The 24,839-nt window shown below is 41.2% G+C and overlaps 1 protein-coding gene across 5 annotated transcripts in view; it reads right to left on the bottom strand.

The window, feature by feature from the left end:
• Nucleotides 1-24,839, bottom strand: part of SLC44A2 (solute carrier family 44 member 2 (CTL2 blood group)) — a 237,509-nt gene that overhangs the window by 127,211 nt on the left and 85,459 nt on the right. For all 5 annotated transcript variants that reach the window (XM_070741789.1, XM_070741790.1, XM_070741793.1 and 2 more), the window contains 4 exons: nucleotides 18,724-18,808; nucleotides 15,209-15,293; nucleotides 1,817-1,945; nucleotides 1,642-1,702 (listed from right to left, as the gene is read on the bottom strand). In XM_070741789.1, coding sequence (XP_070597890.1) covers nucleotides 1,642-1,702; nucleotides 1,817-1,945; nucleotides 15,209-15,293; nucleotides 18,724-18,808 — 360 coding nt within the window. The remainder of the gene's footprint in view (nucleotides 1-1,641; nucleotides 1,703-1,816; nucleotides 1,946-15,208; nucleotides 15,294-18,723; nucleotides 18,809-24,839) is intronic.

Below are 24,839 nucleotides of genomic sequence, written 5' to 3'. Positions count from 1 at the left end.
GGGCAACAGAGGTGGTGAGGGGGGGAATTGAGGGTTGTTTAGGGTGAAAGGTGCACGGAGTGGCAGGCGATAGAGTAGAACCCAAGTTTTCAGCTGGAACTGGGAGAAGGGGATGTGGAAGAGCTCCTTGGCCCTTCAGAGATGTGGAGCCAGGCCTTTGTGATCTGGCAATGCGACGAGTCACTTTCAGAGGTGGATCCCAGCAACAGAGGAATTCTGGGAGTTGAAGTCCACAAGTCTTGAAGCTGTCAAGTTTGAAGACTCCTGGTTTAGGGATGCAAGGGTCTTCAAAACTGGCAAGTTTAAAGCTTGTGAACTTCAACTCCCATTTCTGAGCTAGCAGGACTGAAGAAGGAATTCTGGGAGTTGAAGTCCACAAGTCTTGAAGCTGTCAAGTTTGAAGTTTGTAAAAAGTGTACATGGTTCTTAAAAGTGTACATGGTTGTAAAAAGTATTCTGATACACTGGTATTTTATTAAACAATATAATGCTACACCATTTGGTTCAGAATACGTTTTTCCTTGTTTTCCTCCTCTAAAATCTAGGTGAGTCTTATACACCGGTGCATCTTATACACCAAAAAATACGGTATCAGTCTCTTTTAGGGAGGAAAAAGGTGTGTCTTATACAATGAAAAATATGGTATTTAAATTTACTTTTATTAATACACTGTTTTTATTGATGACATTTTGGTAATTACCAAATGCCAACTACTATTATTTCTATTACACCCATCATTCTGACCTATCTGCAACTCCCAATTGTGATTACTAATAGAGGATGTATTAAAGCATAATCTAACTTCAATGGTGAATTTATTAGAGTTACATGTGTTACAAACATCTGGTTGAAAGAAGCTCACCCTTGTTTGAGCTCAATTTGTTCAAAACAAATTGGCTCAAACAAAAAAAATAGAAAAAGGGGGATCCCTTGGCACACAGAAAAATACATATTTCAATTTACAGGAATCACAGTCATCTATTCAATAGATGGGAATAGCTAAAAGCAACACCCTTGATCTTCCAATCTAATATATTGGTCTTTAAAACAATAAGGAGGAACCAAACTCTGCTCTGCACAACCAAACTGTGTTGCCGAGTTTTAAAAATAAAATTAAAAAATCCAAAGAATCTGGAAACTATCAAAAGTTGTACTTTCTGTTACCAACTTGAATCACTGAAGCTATGTAGTAATACTGTCATAAAGTTTAAGTGAATAAGAATTAGCCACCAAGTCCAGACAGCTACAGAGTTTATGTAATTAATTATTTCGATGTAATCTAAGTATTTCAAAGAGATTTATCCTATGAGTAACAAGCAAAATCAGCATCAACTCTAGAGATTGTATGTGGAATGACTATGGAAGCCCTGATGGTTATGTTAAGGTGATTCAGCTACTCTTGAAACTAGAATAACATTCATTGAATCATAGAATCATAGAGTTGGAAGGGACCTCCAGGGTCATCGGGTCCAACCCCCTGCTCAATGCAGGATTCATTAAACCATCCCAGAAAGATGACTGTCCAATCTCTGTTTGAAGACCTCCAGTGAAGGTGAGCCCACCCACCACTTCCTGTGGCAAACTGTTCCACTGGTTCCATTCCCAGAGTTTCTACTAGCCTTGTTTTCCAGAAGGACTTACAGGGCTTGCTTGGTGTAAGCATGGCTGGGCATTCACCATCTTTCAACACTTCAGGTGCACTCTGGAACAGAGATTGAAAGAGACAAGGTGCATCAAGGATTAATTTCTGTCTAGAAAAGAATATTCTCTATCTGTTCTTTCAGAAAGCAACAATCCAACAATTCAGCTCACTTACCTTTTTCAGATTGGTAAACTCTGGGACACAAAACTGTTGATAATATTTTAGTTCCTGGGTTGCTGTGTGATCAATACTGGAGGCCTGGAGAAAAGTGATATACCTATCTGGACACTTATTCACACAGATCTGAAAAAAAATCCCAAAGAATTATTAAATTTGATTATTGATCGAATTTAAGCGCTGCATAGCGCTTAAATACTGTATAGCTTATCTAGTCCACAATTCAAGGTTTATCTGAAGAATCCCCCCCCCCAAAAAAGCATTCATAGGTATCAATCTGTTTATGGATGCCATCCTTAGCGCCTGTAAGTTCTCGTCATTATTCATTTTAAAATTGTTCTAAGTAAAATTTAAAGAATGTATCCTTAAAATAAAGTGCTATCCTGAAAAATGTCCATGAAATTCTTTTCTTGGATTCGACATTCTTAGCACCTCATGCCTTGTCTGGGATTATGTTAATTTGCCTTTCCTCCCCCAAAGATAAACTGGGAACAGATGATGTTATGAGGGCTAAATGTATAGAAGAAAACAAACTAATTACATTTATGTTTGGATAATTGCTGTTTTGATTGGCTACACTCTTCTGAATTTCAGCAAGATTTCTGTTATAGTATTATAATTTAATACATTTTAAAAAACTACTATAACTGCCGTTGACAATCTAAATTGGGCTTTTATGTTTAAAGTGATGGAAGAAATCCATCCAAGTCTACGGAGAGGGGCAGCATACAAATCTAATAAATAAATAAATAAATACATTGACTTTGGAGAATCAAGGAGTCAAAGTGGTTTACATGTCATAGCACATGTCATGTGAAATTCAAAAGGGTGCAAGATAAGGGTGCCCCTTGTCTCCTCTGCTGTTTATCTATAAGTTTTAAATACAAATGTTAGACAAGATGAGAAAATAATAAGTATAAACATCAAAAAAGAAACTTATAGATTGAGAGCATTTGCTGATGATTTGATTAAGATCCCAAAAATAATATAAAACATTTAATGAGTAAATTAAATGAGTTTAGGGGTTTGGCAGGTTTTAAAACGAACAAACTGAAAACACTTAGAGTCATTCCGTGTAAATAGGACCAATTTTAAAGATCATCCCCACCTTATCATCTCAGATTTTGATGAAATTTGGCACATAGTTTTTTTATGATATAAAACTATGCTGTGCAACATTTTAGTTCAAAAGACTAAAAATTGGGAGTTCTAGGAGACCTCAAATAAAGTTTGCAAAATGTTGAGTCGGCAAAAATGACATTTTGGGCCAACTTCTAGAAGCTGTAAACGCGGCAGTTTCAATAGTATGTTGGTGATATTTGGAGAACCTGCACACCTTCTAAGGCTTTATAAACTGGCAAAACCCCAAGTCCTCTTACTTTTTCCATGGTTCAGGCTCAAACTTTGCAAAAAAATCCTGAAAAATGAATTTACAGCAATCTTCAGGCTGCTGTAGTTTCAAAACTACTTCGCCTTTCAGGTTGATTTTTGGCAGGTGTACTAAGTACACAGCTGTAACGAGGACTTCCAATTTGCAGCAGTTTTCCTCAAGTTGTTGAAAAAATATAAGAGTTCAAAGTTGGTACTTAATGGATTTTTGTCAAATTTTGGCTATTTGTGATGCCCTGCTTGATCCTGTGGGACAGCTTCAATCCTCTTCAATTTAGCACCATTAGAAAGAGCCGATTCTCTTCTTTAAGAATATATTGTTTTTATTTTGGTGTCTCTTCATATAAGGATTGAAAAAAATCTCCTCAACTGTCAACTCATTGTGCCTATGATTTCTGCACTGCACCCTTGATACAAGTGCAGTAAATGTGATATTATAAGACTATGTTCAAAAATATTAAAAAAACAGGAATGTTTGTTAGGAAAAGGGTGAGGCCAGGTTTCAAATAAGGATCCAGAAAAGTGGGGGGGGGGGTTGTCAGTATTGTTGCATGATAGAGGAAACAGGCCCATTGATGTTTCTAATGGCTGTATAAGTCAATTAGTCCTTTAAACACGCGTTGGTCCATAGTGACTCATCGCCAAGAGGTCACGCCCAATAGCCAGGCATGTCCAGCCACGGGTGGGGCACTTGGCACAGGTTCCCAAGCCTGAAGGTGGGCATCTTACTTGAAGTTCCCAAGCCTCTTTTGGGTGTCTTTGTCTAGGTTCCCAAGCCTAAAGGAAGCGTCTTAATGGTTCCCAAGCCATAGTAAAACATCAGTGCTGCAGAGACAAGAATTTTAACAAACCACAATTTTCTCTGCAAGCCCTGGGCCCATTACCAATGTTAGTATATCTCGGAGCAGCTAGGCTGCGAGTTCTTTGACATACGCAGAGCAGAGTTTTTTGTAAGAGTGTGGATGTGTGATACAACCAGTAATGACACAGACTTAGTATGCTAAGCAAGTGTTATTTACATATATACATATTTAAAAGCACAAAGCAGAAATAAATAACAAACCGCACATAGCACCACGAAGCAGAAAATACTCCCCCCACAAGCAAAGGCAAACAATGAATGAGATATCCAGCATCATCATCAGGAATGGCGAACCAGCCAAAGATCTTAAAGGTATATTGCATCAAACTACAATTGGTAGTTTACATACATGGCAACCCCAAATACTGGTGAGTACCATGTACTAACAGTATATTCTTCACATTATATTGCACACAGCTCTTATATATCTTTATAACTTAGCACACAGCAGTATAGTATATTCTGCACAGTATATTGCACACAGCTCAGATATCAATACTAACCGGCAAATTGTTCTGCCGGGCTCTCTGATAGGAGCCTCCCGAAAATTCAAGAGTACAAAGTTCAGACACACACACATTTGAAAATTCAAAACAATGTTCTTTATCACAAAAACTAAACCTACATGGCTAAACAAAGCCCTCGCAGATGACATAAAAGGAAAAAAAGCTAAGTACAAACAATGGAAAGAAGGACTCATAACCAAAGCGGAATATCAGCAAACAGCCAGTTCCTGCAAACAAAAAATAAAAACAGCAAAGGCACAATATGAACAACACCTTGCAGCGGAAGTCAAAGACAACAAAAAAAGATTCTTCCAACACATCAACAATAAGAAGAAAATCAAAGAAACAATCATCACACTAAAAAACGAAGAGGGTAGAGAAATCACAGACAGCAATGACCAAGCACAGCTACTCAACGCCTACTTTGCATCAGTCTTCACACAAAAGGGAACCTCCCTCCAACCAATCTGCAATTTAACTGCAACAAACTGCCCCAGAACCGAACTCAACATAGACAAAAGCACAGTGAGGGACTACCTGAGGGAACTCAACGAATACAAATCACCAGGGCCAGACGGACTTCACCCCAAAGTCCTAAAAGAATTGGCAGACACCATAGCGGAACCACTCCTCCTCATCTACCAAATATCCTGGATCACTGGAGACCTACCGGAAGACTGGAAGCGAGCTGACGTAGTGCCCATCCACAAAAAAGGCAAAAAGACCGACCCAGGTAACTACAGACCAATCAGTCTGACCTCTATACCTGGAAAAATACTGGAGAAAATAATCAAAAAACAACTTACCCACTTCCTAGAAACAAACAAGGTCATATCCAATAGCCAGCACGGATTCATCAGAAACAAATCATGCCAAACCAATCTCATATCATTTTTCAACACCATAACCAAGTCAGTTGACCAACGCAACTCAGTGGACCTCATATACTTGGACTTCAGTAAGGCTTTCGATAAAGTGGACCACAATCTCCTAATCCACAAACTAGAAAAAAATGGAGTAGATTACTACACATGTAGATGGATAAACAGTTGGCTGACCAACCGCACCCAACGAGTTGTCCTCAACGGCACCAAATCCACATGGAAAAAAGTAGACAGTGGAGTACCACAGGGCTCTGTCCTGGGTCCTGTACTCTTTAACATCTTCATCAACGACCTGGACGAGGGAATAAAAGGGGAACTAATAAAATTTGCAGATGACACCAAGCTGGCGGGGGTAGCCAACACCCTTGAGGACAGGCTCAGAGTACAAGAAGACCTAGACAGACTATCACAGTGGGCCCATACCAACAAAATGAGGTTCAACACCGACAAATGCAGAGTCCTCCACCTCGGCAAAAAGAACCCTAGACATACATAAAGCCTGGGAGATACCCCACTCAGCAGTAGTGACTGCGAAAGAGATCTTGGAGTCTTGGTGGACAATCAACTAAACATGAGTCAGCAATGTGCAGCATTAGCCAAAAAAGCCAACTCAATCCTAAGCTGCATCAACAGAGGAATACGCTCCAAGACCAGGGAAATACTAATACCACTCTACTATGCCCTGGTCAGACCCCACCTGGAGTACTGCATCCAATTTTGGTCACCTCACTACAAAAAAGACATAGAAACTCTGGAGAAGGTGCAAAAAAGAGCAACCAAAATGATTAGGGGACTCGAAACCAAGACTTACGAAGAGAGATTGAGAGAACTGGGCATGGACAGCCTAGAAAAAAGAAGGTCTAGAGGGGACATGATAGCAGTTTACAGATACTTGAGGGGTTGCCACGGTGAGGAGGGGGTCTCTTTATTCCCCAGGGCACCAGAGGGCCGGACGAGGAACAATGGTTGGAAGCTGACCAAGGAGAGATTCAACCTGGAAATAAGGAAAAACTTCCTGACGGTCAGAGCGATCAACCAATGGAACTGCCTGCCAGAGGAGGTGGTGAACTCCCCAACTCTGGACACCTTCAAGAGGAGATTGGACTTCCATTTGGCTGGGGTGCTGTAGGGTTTCCTGCTCAGGCAGGGGGTTGGACTCGATGACCTAACGGTCCCTTTCAACTCTATTAATAAAATAAAAATAAAAAAGTCAAAATAAACTAAGTACTCTTTTTGTATTGCAAAGAGCACTCTTCCCAAAACAACGGGGTAGTTTGTACAATTTCCCTTAAGCAGTCACTAAGTACTTAGCCAGCAGCTGTGAAGAAACTTCACACCCCTTCTTCTTCCAACGAAGTGAGACACACACACACGTTGCTCTGCTTTAGTTTCAAAGGCGTGAAAAAGCAATAAAGTCCAGCAACACAAGATTCCTTATGAACTCCGATCAGATATTCTTCCACAATGGCCAAACCCACATGCTGCTATTTATAGCAGCAGCCCCAATTACTGGAGCCCCACCCAAACACAGATGGCCTCTCTTATTTCCTGTAATATGTTCTTATTTGGTCTCTTCTACGCATAATTCTGCGCTTGCATGGGTCCAAAATGTCATCATCTGAATCAACGGAAGATAAGGGAGAGTGACTGCCTGGGCTGTGTGCTAAGCCCTCCTCTGCCGAGTCACTCCCACCTTCTTCTTCATCCGAGAAAACTAAACTCTGAACTGATTCTGTCGGCAATAACACAGGGCTGTGACATGTTGAATTTTCCCCTGCATCCACCTCCCCATTCCCTGGGGCAGGAGCTGGGCCAGAGCCTACCACAACACATAAATACCCAACAATACAATTTAAGGCATACAGCAGAACAGACGCAATGCAACAACAGCTCAGGAGAATGCAACCACAGAATGTAATAGAGACCAGCACATATGTCTCCCTTATATGGCTAAATTGCAGCCTAGCTCATAATTGCTACCTAACTCTTAAGGTTATACCACTACAGTGGTACCTCTACCTAAGAACGCCTCTACTTAAGAACTTTTCTAGATAAGAACCGGATGTTTAAGATTTTTTTGCCTCTTCTTAAAAAACATTTTCTACTCAAGAACCTGAGCTTGGAAAAATTTCTCAGGAAATTTGAGAGCGGCACAAAGGCCTGGTCAGTTTCCTGCCATTCCCCCTTTAATCCCAGCCATCTCAGGCTTTTCTAGGCTGCCAGAGGAGCCTTTTGGTGGCACTTAAGGAGGCTTTGGCAGTCCAGAGCGAATGGAGCGTTTTCCTTTCTCTGGGCACTTGGAGAGGGAATAAACCACTTTGCTGTGGTGATTCCCTTGCACTGCCTCCCATACACCCTCCCATACATCCAGTTGCTTCCTGGAGCGTCTGGGTGTGGAAAGGCAATAGAGGGCGCTTCGCCCCGGCTGGATCAACTCAGCTTCAGCCAAACCAAGGACTCACCACAGTGAAGGAAAGGCACCGGCTACAAAATGAACGAGCGAGAGAGGGGCGGGGTCAATGGCCACGGCAACACGGAGCTGCCCTAAGTCTCTAGGGGGTAGCTCCGAATTTCCACCGTCCGGGGGTCTTGGTCCTGATGAACCAAACCTGATCCTCCCTGAAGGGGAGGTGACATAGGGGATGCTATCGGGGGCCTGGTAGGGGGTTGGCAAACCCCCGCCAGGCAAACTGATCTGGCCTTGCGCTGGCGGTGGTGTGAGGCTGGCCAGCCACGAGAGACAACGCAAAGCAGGCGATTGACGTAGACCAGTAACATCTGGAAAGGGAATAAAATACAAGAATTTGCATGGTGAAGAAATTTTAAGCAGTGTGCTGGTGAGTTTGAAGTGCTAAGGAAGCTAAGTGAACTTGTTTGAGAATTGGTTACGGTCGCGACTAGAGAAGCCAGAAATAGATCACAGCGGCTGCTCGTGAATAGGGGCATACAGCGAGAGCATGGATCAGCGAAATTACCTAATCCACAGTCTTCTTTTTGAAGAGCCTTAAAGAATGTTAAAGATGGAGCTTGGATCAGATTAGATTTGGTGTCTATTTGGATTATGGGGTTTTTTTGCTTTCCTTTCGAAGTTATCCCCTTTTGCTTTTGAGAAAATGATGTGTCATCTTGGGGCTGATGTGTGGCTTTGGGGCCTGATTCGCCATCTTGGAATCGCAATTTTGGAATTGGGAAGTAAGCACAATGGGAGGATTTGAATAAGATTTGAATAACAATGGGAAGATTTGAATAACATCATAATGGAGTGGAAAAGACTTGTAGCGCTACTAAGCAAGAACGTTTTCTAACAGAATATGTCAACACACACTTCTGAGATACGCACAGAGAAGATCTTTCTTTCTTTTTTGTTACTAGGATAAGATGGTGATTATATGATTTTATGATTATATGACTACAGTAGTATCTCTAGATACGAGTTTAATTCATTCCAGAACCAAGCTCGTATGTCGGGTCAACTCGGATCTTGAACAGTGCCTTTAGACTTTGTTTTCCCCTGCCGAGATAACCAGAAGCAAGGATTCTTGCCCCACCTAGTGGAAGCTCGGCTCGTATCTCGAATTTGAGCTTGGGTGTCGAACAGAAATTTCGCTCCTGTCGTGGCTCGTAACTTGGAATACTCGCATGTGGAGCAGCTCGTATCTAGAGGTACTACTGTATATGAAATTTGTTATGCACATCTTAAAAAATGGGGGGGGTATAATTTTAGAGGGAATGTATTTTGATTTTGAGAATAACTGGTTTGAAGAAAGGGGAATTAATTACAAAGCAAAAAGCTTTTCATGTTTTATATGATATTGGATATAATGAAGTTTTCCCAGATTCTTTATTTTTTTAAAAAAAATTATAAATTTTTTTATTAGACTTCTTTTTTTTAAAAATTAATATTTGGGAAAATTTAAATTTAAATCTAGAACTTAGGATTTATGAGAAACACATGTGTATATGGAAATATATGGAGAAGAGGAATGAAATATGTTAAGGGATGACAAGAATATAAGAAAATGATCTTAAATTTTAGGAATAGCTAATTGATTTTATAAGATATAAGATATAACTTGTATGAAATAAGTATTGAAAATGGAATTAAGAATGGAATGAATTTATCTAGATAAGAAATGAACTAATTCTTCAAATAAGCTATTTTCTAATGAATTTTCTTCTTCTTTTTTATATACAAAGTAATTTTAAAAGTTTGCAAAAATGTAAAATGTTCCATGGAGTTAGATGGAGAAGCTAATGAGAAGAAGAGGAAGGTTCTTTTTTGTTCTCTCCTCTTCTTCGTTTTCTTTTTTGTTCTATATTTTCCTTTTCTTCTTTTTTCTTATTTGTTTCTTTTATCTACTCTGCTATTTTTAACTTCTATATTTACCTTATTTACTCAATGTAAATTTTGTTTTTCTTTTTTTATGCTTCTGTGTTCTTTTAACTTTTATTATAGATTTAAATCTATTTGTTTAGTGTTGTCCTTATTTCTTTATATAAAGGAATTAGTAATTAGGTTTGTAATTTGAATAATTTGGCAATATAGGGTGTTACTATTGGTTTCATTTTCCCCCTTTTGATTACGCTACTGCAAGACGTTTTTAAAAGTTTCTTTTTAGGGGTACCTTGTTAATAGGCATTAACTATCTGTAAAGGGTATTGACTATATGAATATAAGAAAGTAATTTTAATTTTTAGGAGAAGATAATAGGTTTATATAAGATATATGATATAAGTAGCACAAAACAAGTATTGAAAATGAAATTAATAATGAAATAATTGAATGAATTTACTTAGATAAGAAATGAACTGATTTTTGGTTTAAGCTACCTGTCAGGCCGAAGTCTTCATGTGGAGTTAGAGAGTTCAGCCTGACACAACACAAGGGGGATGGGAGGGGTAGTAAGTAGTCAGAGGGTAAAGTTACTAGATACAACCAAAGATTCCTTTCTCCAAGCCAAAACCACCGTTTATTCTGCCTCAACTGAAGAGAAGAGGAAGTTGATAAGCCCCTGCACACAGACTGGCTCTCGTGATGAACTTGTGGGTGTGGGGGATGTAAGATGAACCTTAACCTAGGTGGCATTCTGGGAAGTACTCAGAATCGGAATGACAATAGCGTAGCTATTAATAAATCAAGCTCTGATTGAGAGAACTGGACTTGGTTTATTTCTCAGATGCTATTTAGAATGCTGACATACAAATTCCGATTCTCATCTTCTTCAGGGGCCTGAGCTCCCTTCCGTCCGTTACCAGCTACCAGCAGAGGAGTAAACTCAGGAGAAATGCAAAAGAAGGGGTTAACCGAAGTCCCTAAGGAAGGGGGGCTTGGAATTTATAGAATCCGTCCTCCAGATGGAGAAAAATAGATGAAAGCATGGAAGGGGCACGGCGGAAGAGAGCTGCTGATGAAACAACCCCCCCTCAGGATTTGTCTCTTCTTGGAGCCGTTAGGTTCCGAAGATGAAGGGGAACATGGGATGATTTGGTGGATTTCTTCTTCTCTTCGGCTGTTATACTGGGATTTACACAACAAGGTGTCTGCAAGAAGATTCTTCCAAGCCGGGATGTGCTTCAGTTTGAAGTCTAATCATTTGAAGTATTGAGCCCATCGTACTTGCCTAGGAGAAAGCTTTCGGTTTTTTTTTTAATGCCTCAAGGTTCTTATGATCAGTCCACACCTCGAAAGGAATTGGTCCACCCTCTAAGAAATGTCTCCACGCCTCCAATGCCACTCAAATAGCAAAAGCTTCCTTCTCCCATATGGCCCATCTCCTTTCGGTGGGGTTCAGCTTTTTGGAAAGGTATGCACATGGTAACAGCTGTCCTTCGCCATTCTCTTGTAGCAACACAGCCGCTACTGCTCCATCACTGGCATCTGACTAAATCACAAACTTTCTTGTTGGGTCCGGATGTTGCAGGATTGGTTCCTTTGCAAAAAGTCTTTTTAGGCCTTCAAAAGCTTTTTGGCATTCCATTGTCCACCTAATTGGCTGAGAAGGTTTGGGCTTAGTAGGAGTGGACCCGGTTTTTAGGAGTTCAGTTAAAGGTAAGGCAACTTCAGGAAAAGCTGGAATGAACTGTCGATAGAAGTTTGCGAATCCTAAGGATCTCTGCAGTTGTTTACATGTGCGGGGAGCTTGACAGTCAAGCACAGCCTTCACCTTGGTTGGGTCCATTTCTATGCCTTTGGTTGAGATGCGATATCCCACATAGTCTACTGAGGTTTTGTGAAATTCGCATTTTGGAAAGTTTCACATAGAGCTTAGCAGCCAAAGGTTTTTTTCAAGACTTGCCTCACCAATTTGATGTGGCCAGGCAGGTTCTGATTATATATAAGTATATCATCTAGATACACGAGGACGCGCTCGTAAAGGTGGGCGTGTAATACTTCATTGATGTACAGTGGTACCTCATCTTACGAACGCCTCTTCTAACGAACTTTTCAAGATACGGACCCGGTGTTTAAGATTTTTTTGCCTCTTCTTCCGAACTATTTTCACCTTACGAACCCAAGCCGCTGCTGCTGGGATGAAGGGATTTCTTTTTTCCCCCTTTTTTGAAGAAAGAAAGGGGAGGGGTGGCTTGGAGGGTGAAAGACTTTGCATTAACAAAAGTAGGAGAACAGCGTGCTTGCAGAGGCACTGAAAGGGTGTCTTTTGAAGAAAGAAAAGGGAGGGGCGGCTTGGAGGGGGAAAGAGTTTGCAGAGAACAGCGTGCTTGCAGAGGCAATGAAAGGGTGTCTTTTGAAGAAAGAAAAGGGAGGGGCGCCCCCCTTGTCTTTCTTCCTTCCCACTCACCCTTTAGCCTAGCCTTGCTTCTTCCACCCTCCCCCTTTAGCTGCTCCTCCCTGCCCTCTGTTCGCCTCCCTTCTAAAGTTTGGGATTTTCCTGAAGGATTTGCACGCATTATTTGCTTTTACATTGATTCCTATGGGAAACATTGTTTCGTCTTACGAACTTTTCACCTTACAAACCTCCTCCTGGAACCAATTAAGTTCGTATCATGAGGTACCACTGTACTGCATGAATACTGTGGGGGCTCCTTTTAGGCCCAATGGCATGACACGGAATTGGAAACTCCCCAACGGGCAGTTAAAAGCTGTCTTCCACTCGTCCCCTTCCTTTATTCTGATGCGATAATAAGCCTCTCTTAAATCCAGCTTAGTGAATATTTTCCCCTTTGCTAGATGATTGAGTAGATCCTTCATAAGGGGGAGGGGATAAGTGTTCTGTACGCACACTGCATTTAGATTGCAAAAATCTGCTACCAAACGAATGCCGCCATCTTTTTTCTCCTTAAAGAGCACTGGGGCTGCTATTTTGGAATTTGCAGGTTGAATGAATCCCCTTCTCAGGTTGGTGCCTTTGTACTTTCTCAGCTCTTCCATCTCCCTTGGTGACATTGCATACATTCTAGGTCTTGGGAGAGCTGCCCCTGATTCAAGTTCTATTGCACAGTCTGTGGGTCTGTGAGGTGGCAATTCATTGCAATCTTCCTCAATGAAAACTCTCTCCAAGTCTATGTATTCAAGAGGTACCTTTTGGAGACCTGGCAGTGTCCTTTCCTTCATCGTTGCGGCTACTGAGGGCCCATCTGCTCTCTGTTGGGGGAAAGGACTTTTCCTGTCATTTTCTGTGAGAGGAGTAGGCCCTATGTGGAGAAAAGGCTTGCGATATCCATCCTCCCACTTTATAGTGGGGGTCCATTTATCCAACCAAACCAAACCCAGGATGATGGCTTCTGACATTTGGGGAGCAATTATGAACCGCAGGAACTCACAGTGTCGACCTATTTGTAACTCAACTAGTTCTGTCAGGAGCATGGTCGGCACCCCCGCCTACGAGGGAACCATCCACTTGTTGGAACCGGATGGGTTTAGCTAAAGATTTGGTTTGGATTTTTAATCATTGCACTACTAGTTTGCTGATTAGACATCTGGAGCATCCTGTGTCTAGCAGGGCCTTTACTTCCCCCTCCTCCCCCGTGGTGATTACTTTAATCTTCACCTTAAGGAGGAATGGGGGAATGGGTTCATTCACCATTGGGTCGTCATCTCCTCCAGTCGGTTCCTCGTTCCAGTTGGGGCTGGGTCCTGAAGGGATGGGTTCTTCGGGCCCAGGGGTATCCTCAGGAGGGAACAGCTCCATTGTTTGAAAAGCCCAATGCCCTGGTTCAGGGGGTCTTCCAGGTCTCTTCCTTACCGTTGCGTGAGGTTTAGCTCTTGGGGGGGGGGCTGGTGCCAAGCACTCAAACGCTCTGTGCCCTTGCTTACCGCACCGGTAGCAGGTTACTCCCCTCATGGACTCTGAACGAGAAGGGCCCAGCTGGCAAAAGAAAGGGCAGCGTCCTGGAGGTTTGTTAGAGGCCCGGGGTGGTGGTGGATTCTTTTCAGTGCAAACCACCTCATCCAAGGTAATCGCCGTGGTGTACCAATTCTGAATGACCCAAGGGATTTCCCGGATTTCACATGCCCTTCTTAATTTTGGGTCAAGAGCATTTTTTAAAATATGGACTAATAATCTTTTGGGCCAGTCTCTTAATTTACCAGCAGTTCTTCTGAATTCTCACACCAGTTCCTTCACTGGTCGGCCTGCTTGTTTTAGCAACCCAATCTGCTTTTCTGCATCTACCTAGCTTACAAATGCTCCCACTTTGTAGAGAAAGTAATTAAGTTTCTTCGGACACCCATCATATTTTGCCTGGAAGGAAGGTGGGCCAGCCAAACCAGGGGGGCTGCAGCAGGCAAAGGGGTGTTAACCAATGGATGCATCCTCCTCACTGGTATACCCCCCTCCCCCACTGAGTAGGGGGCTCCTGTCTCTGTCTCATTCCACTTGCAGGGGGAAAAACAGGGGGAGGAGGCTGGGCAGGAAAAAAATGGCAGTCGTTCTCACAGTTTCACTCAAAAGGCTTGCCTGCTGGAATTCCTGAGCAGGGGGGAGGTAAGGGCCTCACTGGCACTGGGCCCATCCTATCCCTGGAATATACAGAGTCCCAGGCATCTTCATCTCAGGGAGTTCCCCAGGCTCTTGTCTCCCTTGCTTGAGGCCTCTCCCATCAGATCTGGGTTCCAGCCTGGGCTCAGAAGGAAGGGTCACCCAGGTAGTTTTCAATTCTGCTGCAGCACCTTTAGGGGTTTCACTCGCAGCTGTGTGGAAAGAAAGGGTTTCTTCACTTCTCAGGGTCTTCTTCCCTAACCCAGCATTAAAATCCCCTGGGGCTTTCAAGGCCCATCCACGGGTCTGGGGGCTTTGTTTAGGGGTTGTTCCATTTACATTCAGACGTCCAAAATAGTCAGGGAGATCTACCAAGGACTGGCTCCTGGACACCGATTGCAGGCTCCCAAATTCAGGCTGGTTGACAACTTGGCTTGTCAGCAATCTCCAATCTGCAGGGGGTGACCAGCCGGCACTGAATTGTGTCTCAGTTCTCTTGATGAGAGGGTCCTGGCCTCCCATGGCTCCAAGAAGAGACAATTGGCTGGAGGATATTGCAACTATGTTTTTCACACTAGAATAGCCTACAACTTTAAGATATTCTCTGGTGATCTTCCATCTAAGTATTAATTATTCTTTCAGCCCACGCAAGATTGACGCTGCACCCAAGATATATTCCAAAAATCTAAGAGCAATATCAAATTCTATGTATTTACTTATTCATGAATCCAGTCCCAAAAAAGTGGCAAAACACTCTTCTAGTTTGACTAGAAACCTTGATTAAAGATGAAATTCAGAGAAAACCTCACCTGTGTAGTAGGACACTGAAATTCCAGCAACACCAAAGGGCTAGCACATTTCATGATGTTGAAGTAAAACAAATAAGGCTTCTGCCTGGAAATAGAACAAAATATTACAAACTGTTCTTCTATTTGTTCCTATCAACAAGTGATACCATATGATACAATAAAGCTTCAAAAAATGGAAGGTCTTTCTTCTAATTCTTTGGAAAAGGCTGGATATCACTTCTAAATTAATTACAATCAACTCGATATCAAGCATTTTTCTTGCTTTTACCAGGGCTAATCCTGCTAATGTATTTGAACAATAATGTATTTATTTTAACTGTATGATTGTCACCAATTGGTAGTTTACGTTATTGTCATAAACCTCATCTGCTTGCATGAATGAAAAAGCAATCTATAAATGAAATATATCTTCAAAATAAGGGACCTAAGCCTATTTTCATACAACTCTGTAGGAACTTTGATGTAGAAGCTTAATGCAATTATCCCATAAAAAGAGCCCAAAACCCAATTATTTTAAGAAACTGCCTGGAAATTTAAGCTGCATCCTGCTGCAGTCTGTTCATTGATCTCTGCAATCTCTTTCAGTAGAAAGGGAGTGGGTGGAAAGGTGAGTCATAGTAGAGGGAGAACAAATACAAGGTGCAAACTGAACTCTTTTCTTAGACAAGTGGCTCAGTGGCTTCGCTTTATAAGCATAGTCTGTAATAAATTTCCTGTAGAAGTTAGCAAAGCCTAGGAAGCATTGCTTTCTAGCAATGCTTTGCTAGCATTGCTATCTTTGCCTGTGTGAGGGACTTGCCATTCTAGGACAGCTTGGCCTTTTGCGGGAATATGGTAACCCAAGAAGTTTAATAGTTGCAAATCGAATGCACATTTTTCTGGGTTGGCAAAGAGATTGTTAGATTGTTAAGATAGTTATCTCTTAGTCTATGGAGGATTGTGAACAATTTGACACTGTTATACAAAATGATTATAATATGCTATCATGAAATCTTCATAAAACATTCACCTCCCCCAAGATGTCTAATGCAGTTACAATGGAAATGCTAAAATTATTATTATTATTATTTATTAGATTTATATGCCATCCCTCTACGAGGACTCGGAGCGGCTCACAACAAAATACAATGTCACAAATCCAATATATTAAAAAACACATTAAAAACCCATTATTAAAACCATACAACTCAGACAGACCATACACAATTCTACCATAGCCTTAGCATAGCCTAGGGGCAACTCAGTTACCCCATGCCTGGCGACATAGGTGGGTTTTCCGTAGCTTATGAAAGTCAAGGAGGGTGGGGGCGGTTCTAATCTCCAGGGGGAGTTGATTCCAGAGGGCCAGGGCCGCCACAGAGAAGGCTCTTTCCCTGGGTCCCAACAGATGACATTGTTTAGTCGATGGGACCCAGAGCAGGCAAACTCTGTGGGACCTTATCGGACGCTGGGATTCATGCAGCAGAAGATGGTCCTGGAGGTATTCTGGCCTGATGCCATGTAGGGTTTTATAGGTCATTACCAACACTTTGAATTGTGACCGGAAACTGATCGGCAACCAGTGCAGGCCGCGGAGTGTTGCCAAGACATGGGCAAATCTGGGAAGCCCCACGATAGCTCTTGTGGCCGCATTTTACACAATCTGAAGTTTCCGCAAACTTTTCAGAGGTAGCCGCATGTAGAGAGCATTACAGTAGTCAAATCTCGAGGTAATGAGGGCATGAGCGACTGTGGGCAATGACTCCCTGTCCAGATAGAGCCGCAACTGATGCACCAGGTGAATCTAGGCAAACGCCCCCCTCGCCACAGCTGAAAGATGGTGTTCTAATGTTAGCTGTGGATCAAGGAGGACACCCAAGTTGCGGACCCTCTCCAAGGGGGCAATAATCCCCCCATGAGCAATGGACGGACAGATGGAATTGTCCTGGGGAGGCAAAACCCACAGCCACTCCGTCTTGTCCAGGTTGAGTTTGAGCCTGTTGGCACCCATCCAGACCCCAACAGCCTCCAGGCACCGGCACATCACTTCCACTGCTTCACTGCCTGGACATGGGGTGGAGATGTACAACTGGGTATCATCAGCATACTGATGATACCTCGCCCCAAACCCTTGGATGATCTCACCCAGCGGTTTCATGTAGATATTGAATAGCAGGGGTTAGAGAACCGATCCTGAGGCAGCGGAGAGAGACCTTGAGGTCGATCTCTGACCCCCCCACTAACACCGACTGTGACCGAACAGAGAGGTAGGAGGAGAACCACTGAAGAACAGTGCCTCCCACTCCCAACCCCTCCAGTCGGCGCAGAAGGATACCATGGTCGATGATATCGAAAGCCGCTGAGAGGTCAAGAAGCACCGGGACAGAGGACAAGCCCGTCCCGGGCCCGCCAGACATCATCCATCTGCGCGACCAAAGTAGTTTCTGTGCTGTAGTCAGGCCTGAATCCTGACTGTTGAGGGCCTAGATAATCGGCTTCTTCCAAGGACCGTTTGAGCTGGAGCGACACCACCTTCTCGACAACCTTCCTCAAGTCAAACTCCTCCCAGACAGGTAGACAAGGATGGGCCCCAGTCACCTCGACTGACTTGTTGTCAGCCGACTCTGCTATCCAATTGGAGTCAAGACCCGCCCATATCCGAGCGATTTTATCAGCGAAAAATGAGTTAAAATCCTCAGCACTACTCTGCAAGGGCTCCCCAGCCCCAACCCCCCCCCGGTTAAGAAGGGAGTGGGTTACCCTAAACAGAGCGGCCGGGTGAGATTCTGCTGATGCAATCAAGGCGGCATGATACGCACATCTTGCCGCCTTGAGCACCACTTTGTAAGCCTTAATATGAGCTCTTACAAGTGTTCGATCGGATTCGGACTTACTTTTCCTCCACTACTTCTCTAGATGTCTCTTCTGGTGTTTCAACTCCCAGAGCTCCTCGGAGAACCAAGGAGCTCTCCGAGGTCTAGTGCCATAGAGAGGTTGCAACGGCGCAATTTGGTCAAGAGCCTCCGATGCAGCCTTGTTCCAGGCCACGGCAAGAGACTCTGCCGAACAGTGAACAAGTGAATCTGGTAGAACCCCAAGCGCCCTCTGAAAACCTTCTGGATCCATTAGACGTCTGGGGCGGAACCACCTAGTCAGTTCCGCCTCCCTGTGGGGAAGGATTGGAACCAAGAATTCAAGCCACAATAGAAAATGGTCTGACCATGACAAAGGCATATAAAATATAATCATAATTAAATGTGGGCTTCAAATATATTTTATCCTTCATTTGGTTGGATATTTTTAGTGCCGCATTTGTTCAAATTCAGAGAATCATTCTATTCCAACTCACTTGGAACCTGGCAACCCAGTCACATATCAGAAAGGGATAACATCAATCCTCAATTATTTTACTGTTTTAGAGTAATAAGAGTTTCAACAGATGATATCTTCAAAAACTACCAGAAGCCTTTCAGATTCACCAATTTCTTCACACAGATTTCATGCAGAAAACTAGATAATATGTCCTTGATACTTACTCATTGGGTGTGCCCTTTTGGCCACAGAACTGACCACGACTATCTGTTGGATAAATCACCTTGCGAGGGTCTCCTTGTGTCCATGCTGAAAAGAACATTTCATTCAATTCAATTAATTTAATTTAAGTCATTTATTTTAGGCATTGCCCAATTCCAAAATACAGGTAGTCTTCGAGTTACAAATGTAATGAAGCCTTCCTATTCCATTTGAAACCCGAGGATTCATAGCGGTGTATCTTGTCCCTTGAAAGGGATCACTCTCCTTTTGCCCACGCATTCTCTAATCGAATGTGAGGCTCTTTAAAGGCACATGAGACATTTCATGGTGTGGAAGGCCATGAGGGGTCTAGTGATAGAACAGGCTATCTGCCTAAGACCCCAAGGCCTGCCCAATCCACTAAAATATCTAATGCTCCCCATAATTGCTTCCACCCATCCAACCTGTTACTTACCTTGTGAAGATCCAGCAAGCTATCTTCTCTCCAGTCTCTCAGCCTCGGGTGTCCCTCTGAAATTCTGTTCAGGCCTTCGTGGGCCTCCCCTGGCATGTTGCAAGCTGAAATGGAGTTTCTAAGGGCTGGATTAATTTCAACTTGCAACGTGCCAGGGGAGGTCCTTGGAAGTGCGAACAGAGCTTCTGAGGGGTGGTTCTGCTCCTTGGAAGCTCCATTTCAGCCTGAGGAGGACTGCAGAAGCCCAGAGCATTGGAGGGGCACATCTGCCCCTGGGAAGCTCCATTTTGACCTTCAACACGCAGGACAAATGTTGCAGAGCCTCTGAGGTTGTTTGTAAGGGTGAACAACTGCCTTAGTGCTGCAAGATTCCTAGTTTTGAAACTGGTTTGTAAAGACTAGGGGGTGCTTATCATGTAATTTCAAACATTTGCTAAGGGAATGCTTATAACCTGGGGATTACCTGTAACTTTTCTTTCTTTCTTTTTTTTTAGTAAACTTTATTAATTTTTCATAAAAATTGACATACATACTGTTCTGTCTTGGTCTCTCCGGAAGCCAAGACCAACCCAAGAAGAGAAGCCAGACACACCGGTAAAAGGCAAGGGCAGTTTATAAAATTCAAGAAAAACACAGGTAACAGAAAATGTCCTTACAAACAGGAAAACGCTGTATCTTCAAATATATCCACGAAGGCAAAGGTCCATGCAACAATACAGGATTCTTGCTGCCAAGACGAAGCTGTAGATAGCAGACCTACACCTCCCACAGGTCTTCCAAACTGCTGGGCCACAAGCCAGGAACATAGACGTCAAGAACAAAGCAGGTCACCGTAACTCCAACTGATAACACTCCACATGGCTTCAAGGGCTTGCCTGCCTTTTAAACCCTGCTAAGGAGGACCACACCCAAGCCCAGCTGTTCCTAATTCAGTGCTGATAATACTTCTTTAATTGCTCCTTTCTTTGATCTGAACGTCTCTGTCGCATGTCAATGACGGCTTGTGCTTCATCACCTAATGACTCCAAGCTACTGGCTGGGGAGAGGGCCCCCCCCCCGGGGCTCTCATGCTGTTCTCCTTCATCCCATTCCTGACTTTCCTCTCCCCTGTCCGACTGCTCAGCCCCCTCCTCTTTGCTGTCATCCTCCTCCGGGTATGGAGCCAGCAGAGACACAGCCAGTCCCTGAGCAGCCTCAGGCTGAACCACAACACATACAAACAAACATTTAACATGAAATTAGGGTTGCAATTCCCCCTCTTGTCATAGAAGTAAAATTTCCATACAGAAAAAAGAATACAGTGATCCCCCGGTTATTGCGTCCCCGACCATTGCGAACAGGCTAATTTGCGATTTTTCAACCCGGAAGTCAAAACACCATCTGCGCATGCGCGCCCTTTTTTTTTCTGGGCACGCATGCGTAGATGGCGCCGGGCAGATCAGCTGCTGGGCGGCTTCCCTAGGTCTTCCCCCTCTTGGCGGGCATCAGCGAGGAGTTTCCCCACCGCCCACGCAAACTCCTCGCTGCTGCCGCTTCGCTCGGGCCGCTTCCCAGCTGAGAATTCGCTTCAGGACGCGCAAGCGAGCGGGGTGGGCGGGCGAAGGGCGAGCGGCAGCGAGGAGTTTGCGTGGGCGGTGGGGAAACCCCAGCGCCGCTTCCCAGCTGAGTCTGGCTCCTCACTAGCGCTGCGGAAGTAAAAACACCATCTGCGCATGCGCAGATGGTGTTTTTACTTCCGCAGCGCTACTTCGCGAAAACCCGCTCGTTGCGGGGGGTCCTGGAACGGAACCCCCGCAATGATCGGGGGATCACTGTACATTATTAATAACTTAGGTCAACATATTAAATTAAATGAAAATAATAAATTTTGTTTAACCTTATATTTAAAAAAACCTTCGTATATAAACAAGATAAAACAAAGAAATTAAATCATTGCAATACTTCTACAATTCTCACAATAATTTTACTTTTAATTCTTTTTCTTTTTTATCCATATATACACCTTATTCCAAATCACATAAAATTCTGATTCCTCTTGGTTATTTAACTGTCTTGTCATCATATCCATTTCAGCACAATCTAATATTTTCTTAATTACCTCTTCCTCTTTGGGAACTAAAAACGTATATCTTACTATCCTTTGAAATCTAGACTGAATCTGAATATATTGCCACCAATCTATTTTGATCCCTACTTCCTGTAATTTATATCTCAATTTGATCATCTAGTAATTTTTTATATCTTATTATTTTCTTTTCCTGTAACGAGTTGGGGTGAGTTATTGCTTCTAGAAGAGAGACCCAATCTGGGATGGTTAGAAAATGACTTTTCTTAACATCTTTCCAAACTTCCAGTAAATTCTTTCTTATTGTATGTCTTTTAAAATATGTATGTATTTTATCTTTATCATACCATATAAAGGCATGCCAGCCAAGCATAAGATCGTGGCCTTCCAAATTTAAAGTTCTTTTGTCATCTAACATTATCCAGTCTCTAATCCATGTTAAGGCGGCTGCCTGATAATATAACTTCCAATTTGGTAATGCAAATCCTCCTCTTCTAAAACATTTATCTTCATTCTTGCTTTTTTCCCTTGCCATAAAAATTTTCTGACTATTGTTGTTAAATTCTTTAAAAATTTCCCCCTTGGGTTTATTGGTATAACCTGAAATAAAAATAAAATATTGGGTAAAACATTCATCTTGATTGTGGCAATTCTCCACATAAAAGATAGTTTTAAATTGTTCCATATTTCTAAGTCTTTTTTAATTTCTTCAATTAGTTTCATGTAATTATCATTTTTTAAAGATATAGTTTTCGATGTTATTCATATTCTCAAGTACTTAACTTTCTTGACTATTTTCATACCTGTGATGCTTTCTAATTTTCTTTCTTAAGATTATGTCATATTTTAACTATAAATTGTGTTTTACTCCTATTTATTTTTAACCCTGCGACTTTGCCATATTGTTCTATCGTTTGTATCAACGTTGGAACTGCTGTGATTGGATCCTCCGTAATAAAAGTCAAGTCATCTGCAAAGGCTTGAACTGTAGATATTTCTTTTCCAGTGGTCAAACCCCTTATTTTTTGGTCTGCTCTTATTTTTATCAACAAGACTTCCAATGATAGAATAAACAATAAAGGTGAAATCGGACAGCCTTGTCGAACTCCCTTAAATATTTCAAATTTTTTCTAATTGTTCATTATTTAATATAATTTTTGTCGTTTGTTTTGAATATGTTGCGTCAATCAAATTTACAAATTTTGTGCCAAATCTCATTTTATTTAATTGCATTTTTATAAAGATCCAATTTACATTATCAAAAGCTTTTTAGCATCAAGGAACATTAATGATACTGGTTTACCAAAATGTTGTTCATAATATTCTTTAAAAAAAAAAAAAATTAATTAGATTATATAAAAAAAAGAAATCTGTATATCATTTTGTATAGATTTTCCTTGTAAGATACAGCAAGTGTCATTTTATAACACTTAATAATATTCATAATATTCTAATGTGTTGATAATCATTCTAAGATTATTTTAAATTTGTCTGCCTGGTAAGAACCCATTTTCATCTTGATGTATTTTCTCATTCAAAACTTTTTTAAGTCTAGCTGCATAAATAGAAGTAAATATTTTATAATCTACATTTAATAATGATATAGGTCGATAATTTTTATCTTTTCTTTGTCGGTTCCAGATTTATGGATTAATGTTATTAAGGATTCTGACGAGGATTTGGGAATTTTGCCATCCATTCTACTTTCATTAAAGATTTCCAACATATTATTCATTATTACTTTACTGTCTATTTTATACCATTCTGTTGGTATAGCATCAGGCCCAGTTGCTTTATTGTTTTTTTGCTTTTTAATAGTTATTTGTAGTTCCTCGATTGTTATTGGACTATCCAAACTTTCCTGTTGTTCTTCCGTTAATTGTGGTAAGTCTGAAGATTCTAAATAATTAAAAATCTCATCCTCTTTAATGTCCTCTTTCTTATATAATTCTTTGTAGAATTCTTGTACTATTTTTGCTTTCTCATCTGTTATATTTTATTGTTCCGTTTTCATCTACTAATTCTTTAATTATTTTTGATTGTCTATGTTTTCTTAGTTTATATGCTAGCCATCTTCCTGGCTTATTGGCATGTTCAAAATAGTGTTGTTTACCTCTTTTAATCTTTTCCGCTATTTGATTTTGCTCTATAAGTTTAATTTTGTGCCTAACTAATTCCATCTTTCCCTTACTCTCCTTATTTTTAACATTATGTTGCGATAAAACCTCTAGTTGATTTAATTGTGATTAATTGTTCATATTGTATCTTTTTTTCTTTATTTTTCTTCACTGTATAGGAAATCGTTAATCCTCTGATATATGCCTTGGCAGTGTCCCATAGATTTTGAGAAGTTTCTGAATTTTTATTAATTTCAAAAAAAATATTTAATTCTTTTTCTATCCATTCCTTATATTGTTGATCTCTTATAATATTTCTATTCATCTGCCAATTCAAATATTTCTTATTACTTTTCAAATATACCACTAAAGGATTGTGATCAGCCCATATATTAGTGTCTATCTCAATCTCTTTTATTTGTTCTGAGGTTATTTTTGAAGCCCAAAGTATGTCTATTCTTGTCCAAACTTTATGGGGATTTGAATAAAAAGTATATTGCCTAGTTAAGGGGTGTCTTTCCCTCCAGATATCATTTAACAATAACTCAGATTTCATTTTTTGAAAAGTGGTTGGTAATATATTTTTCTTTTTCTTGTTTCCCCCCCCCCCCCCTGAGTGGTCTAATAATCTATTTGAAATTGCATTAAAGTCACCAATTATAATCATGTTTTCAATATTTAATTAATTTATTTTTTGATGCAATTGCTTATAGAAAGTCATTTGATTTTCATTTGGGGCATAAATAGAGACGATGACAAGAGGTTTTGGCTCTATGTTTACCTGTACAATTAATATTCTGCCCTCTTTGTCGGCATACAATTGTTTGGAGTTTATGGAGTTTTCAATATACACCGCTATCCCTCTTTTTCTTTGGTTTGCCAAGGCAGCATACATATTTCCAAATTTTGAGTTCAATAATAATTTCCGATTTGTCTTTTTAATATGAACTTCTTGTAATATTACTATCTGTGCTTTTTGTTTTTTAAGTTTAGCAAATATTTGTTTCCTTTTTCTCGGTTCGTTTAAACCATTTACATTCACAGAAAAGATTTTCAAGTCTTTCAACATAATTATTTGTAGTATTTCTTGGTGTCTTTAGATTCGCGCTGTGGTTGTTTTCTTCTTGCACCTGATTCCTCCTCTCTCCCCTGGGCGGTGTCACCTGACTCATCTTCTTTTCTTTCTGGCAATTCTTTTGTTGGCTGTTCAAATTTGCGTATTCCACTAGTTTCATAAAACTGTCTTGCATCTTCAAGATTTTCTATTTTAACTCTTTGTGATTGCCAATATAGTGAGAGTCCTTCTGGAATAAGCCAGCGAAAGGTTATATTTTCTTTGATCAAAATTTTAGTTAGAAAATAATAATCCCTTCTGCTTTCTCTTACTCTTGTTGGAACTTGTTTCAATATTGTAATTTCTTTTCCTTTGTCTTGTAGTCTTTCATTTCTTGTCCATTTCAAAATATCATCTCTTATAGTTCT

Source organism: Erythrolamprus reginae, chromosome 2 (assembly GCF_031021105.1).
Source record: "Erythrolamprus reginae isolate rEryReg1 chromosome 2, rEryReg1.hap1, whole genome shotgun sequence".
NCBI classification, from domain to species: domain Eukaryota; kingdom Metazoa; phylum Chordata; class Lepidosauria; order Squamata; family Dipsadidae; genus Erythrolamprus; species Erythrolamprus reginae.
The sequence above is the reverse complement of the archived record's forward strand: the minus strand, read 5'-3'. Positions and strand labels throughout refer to the sequence as shown.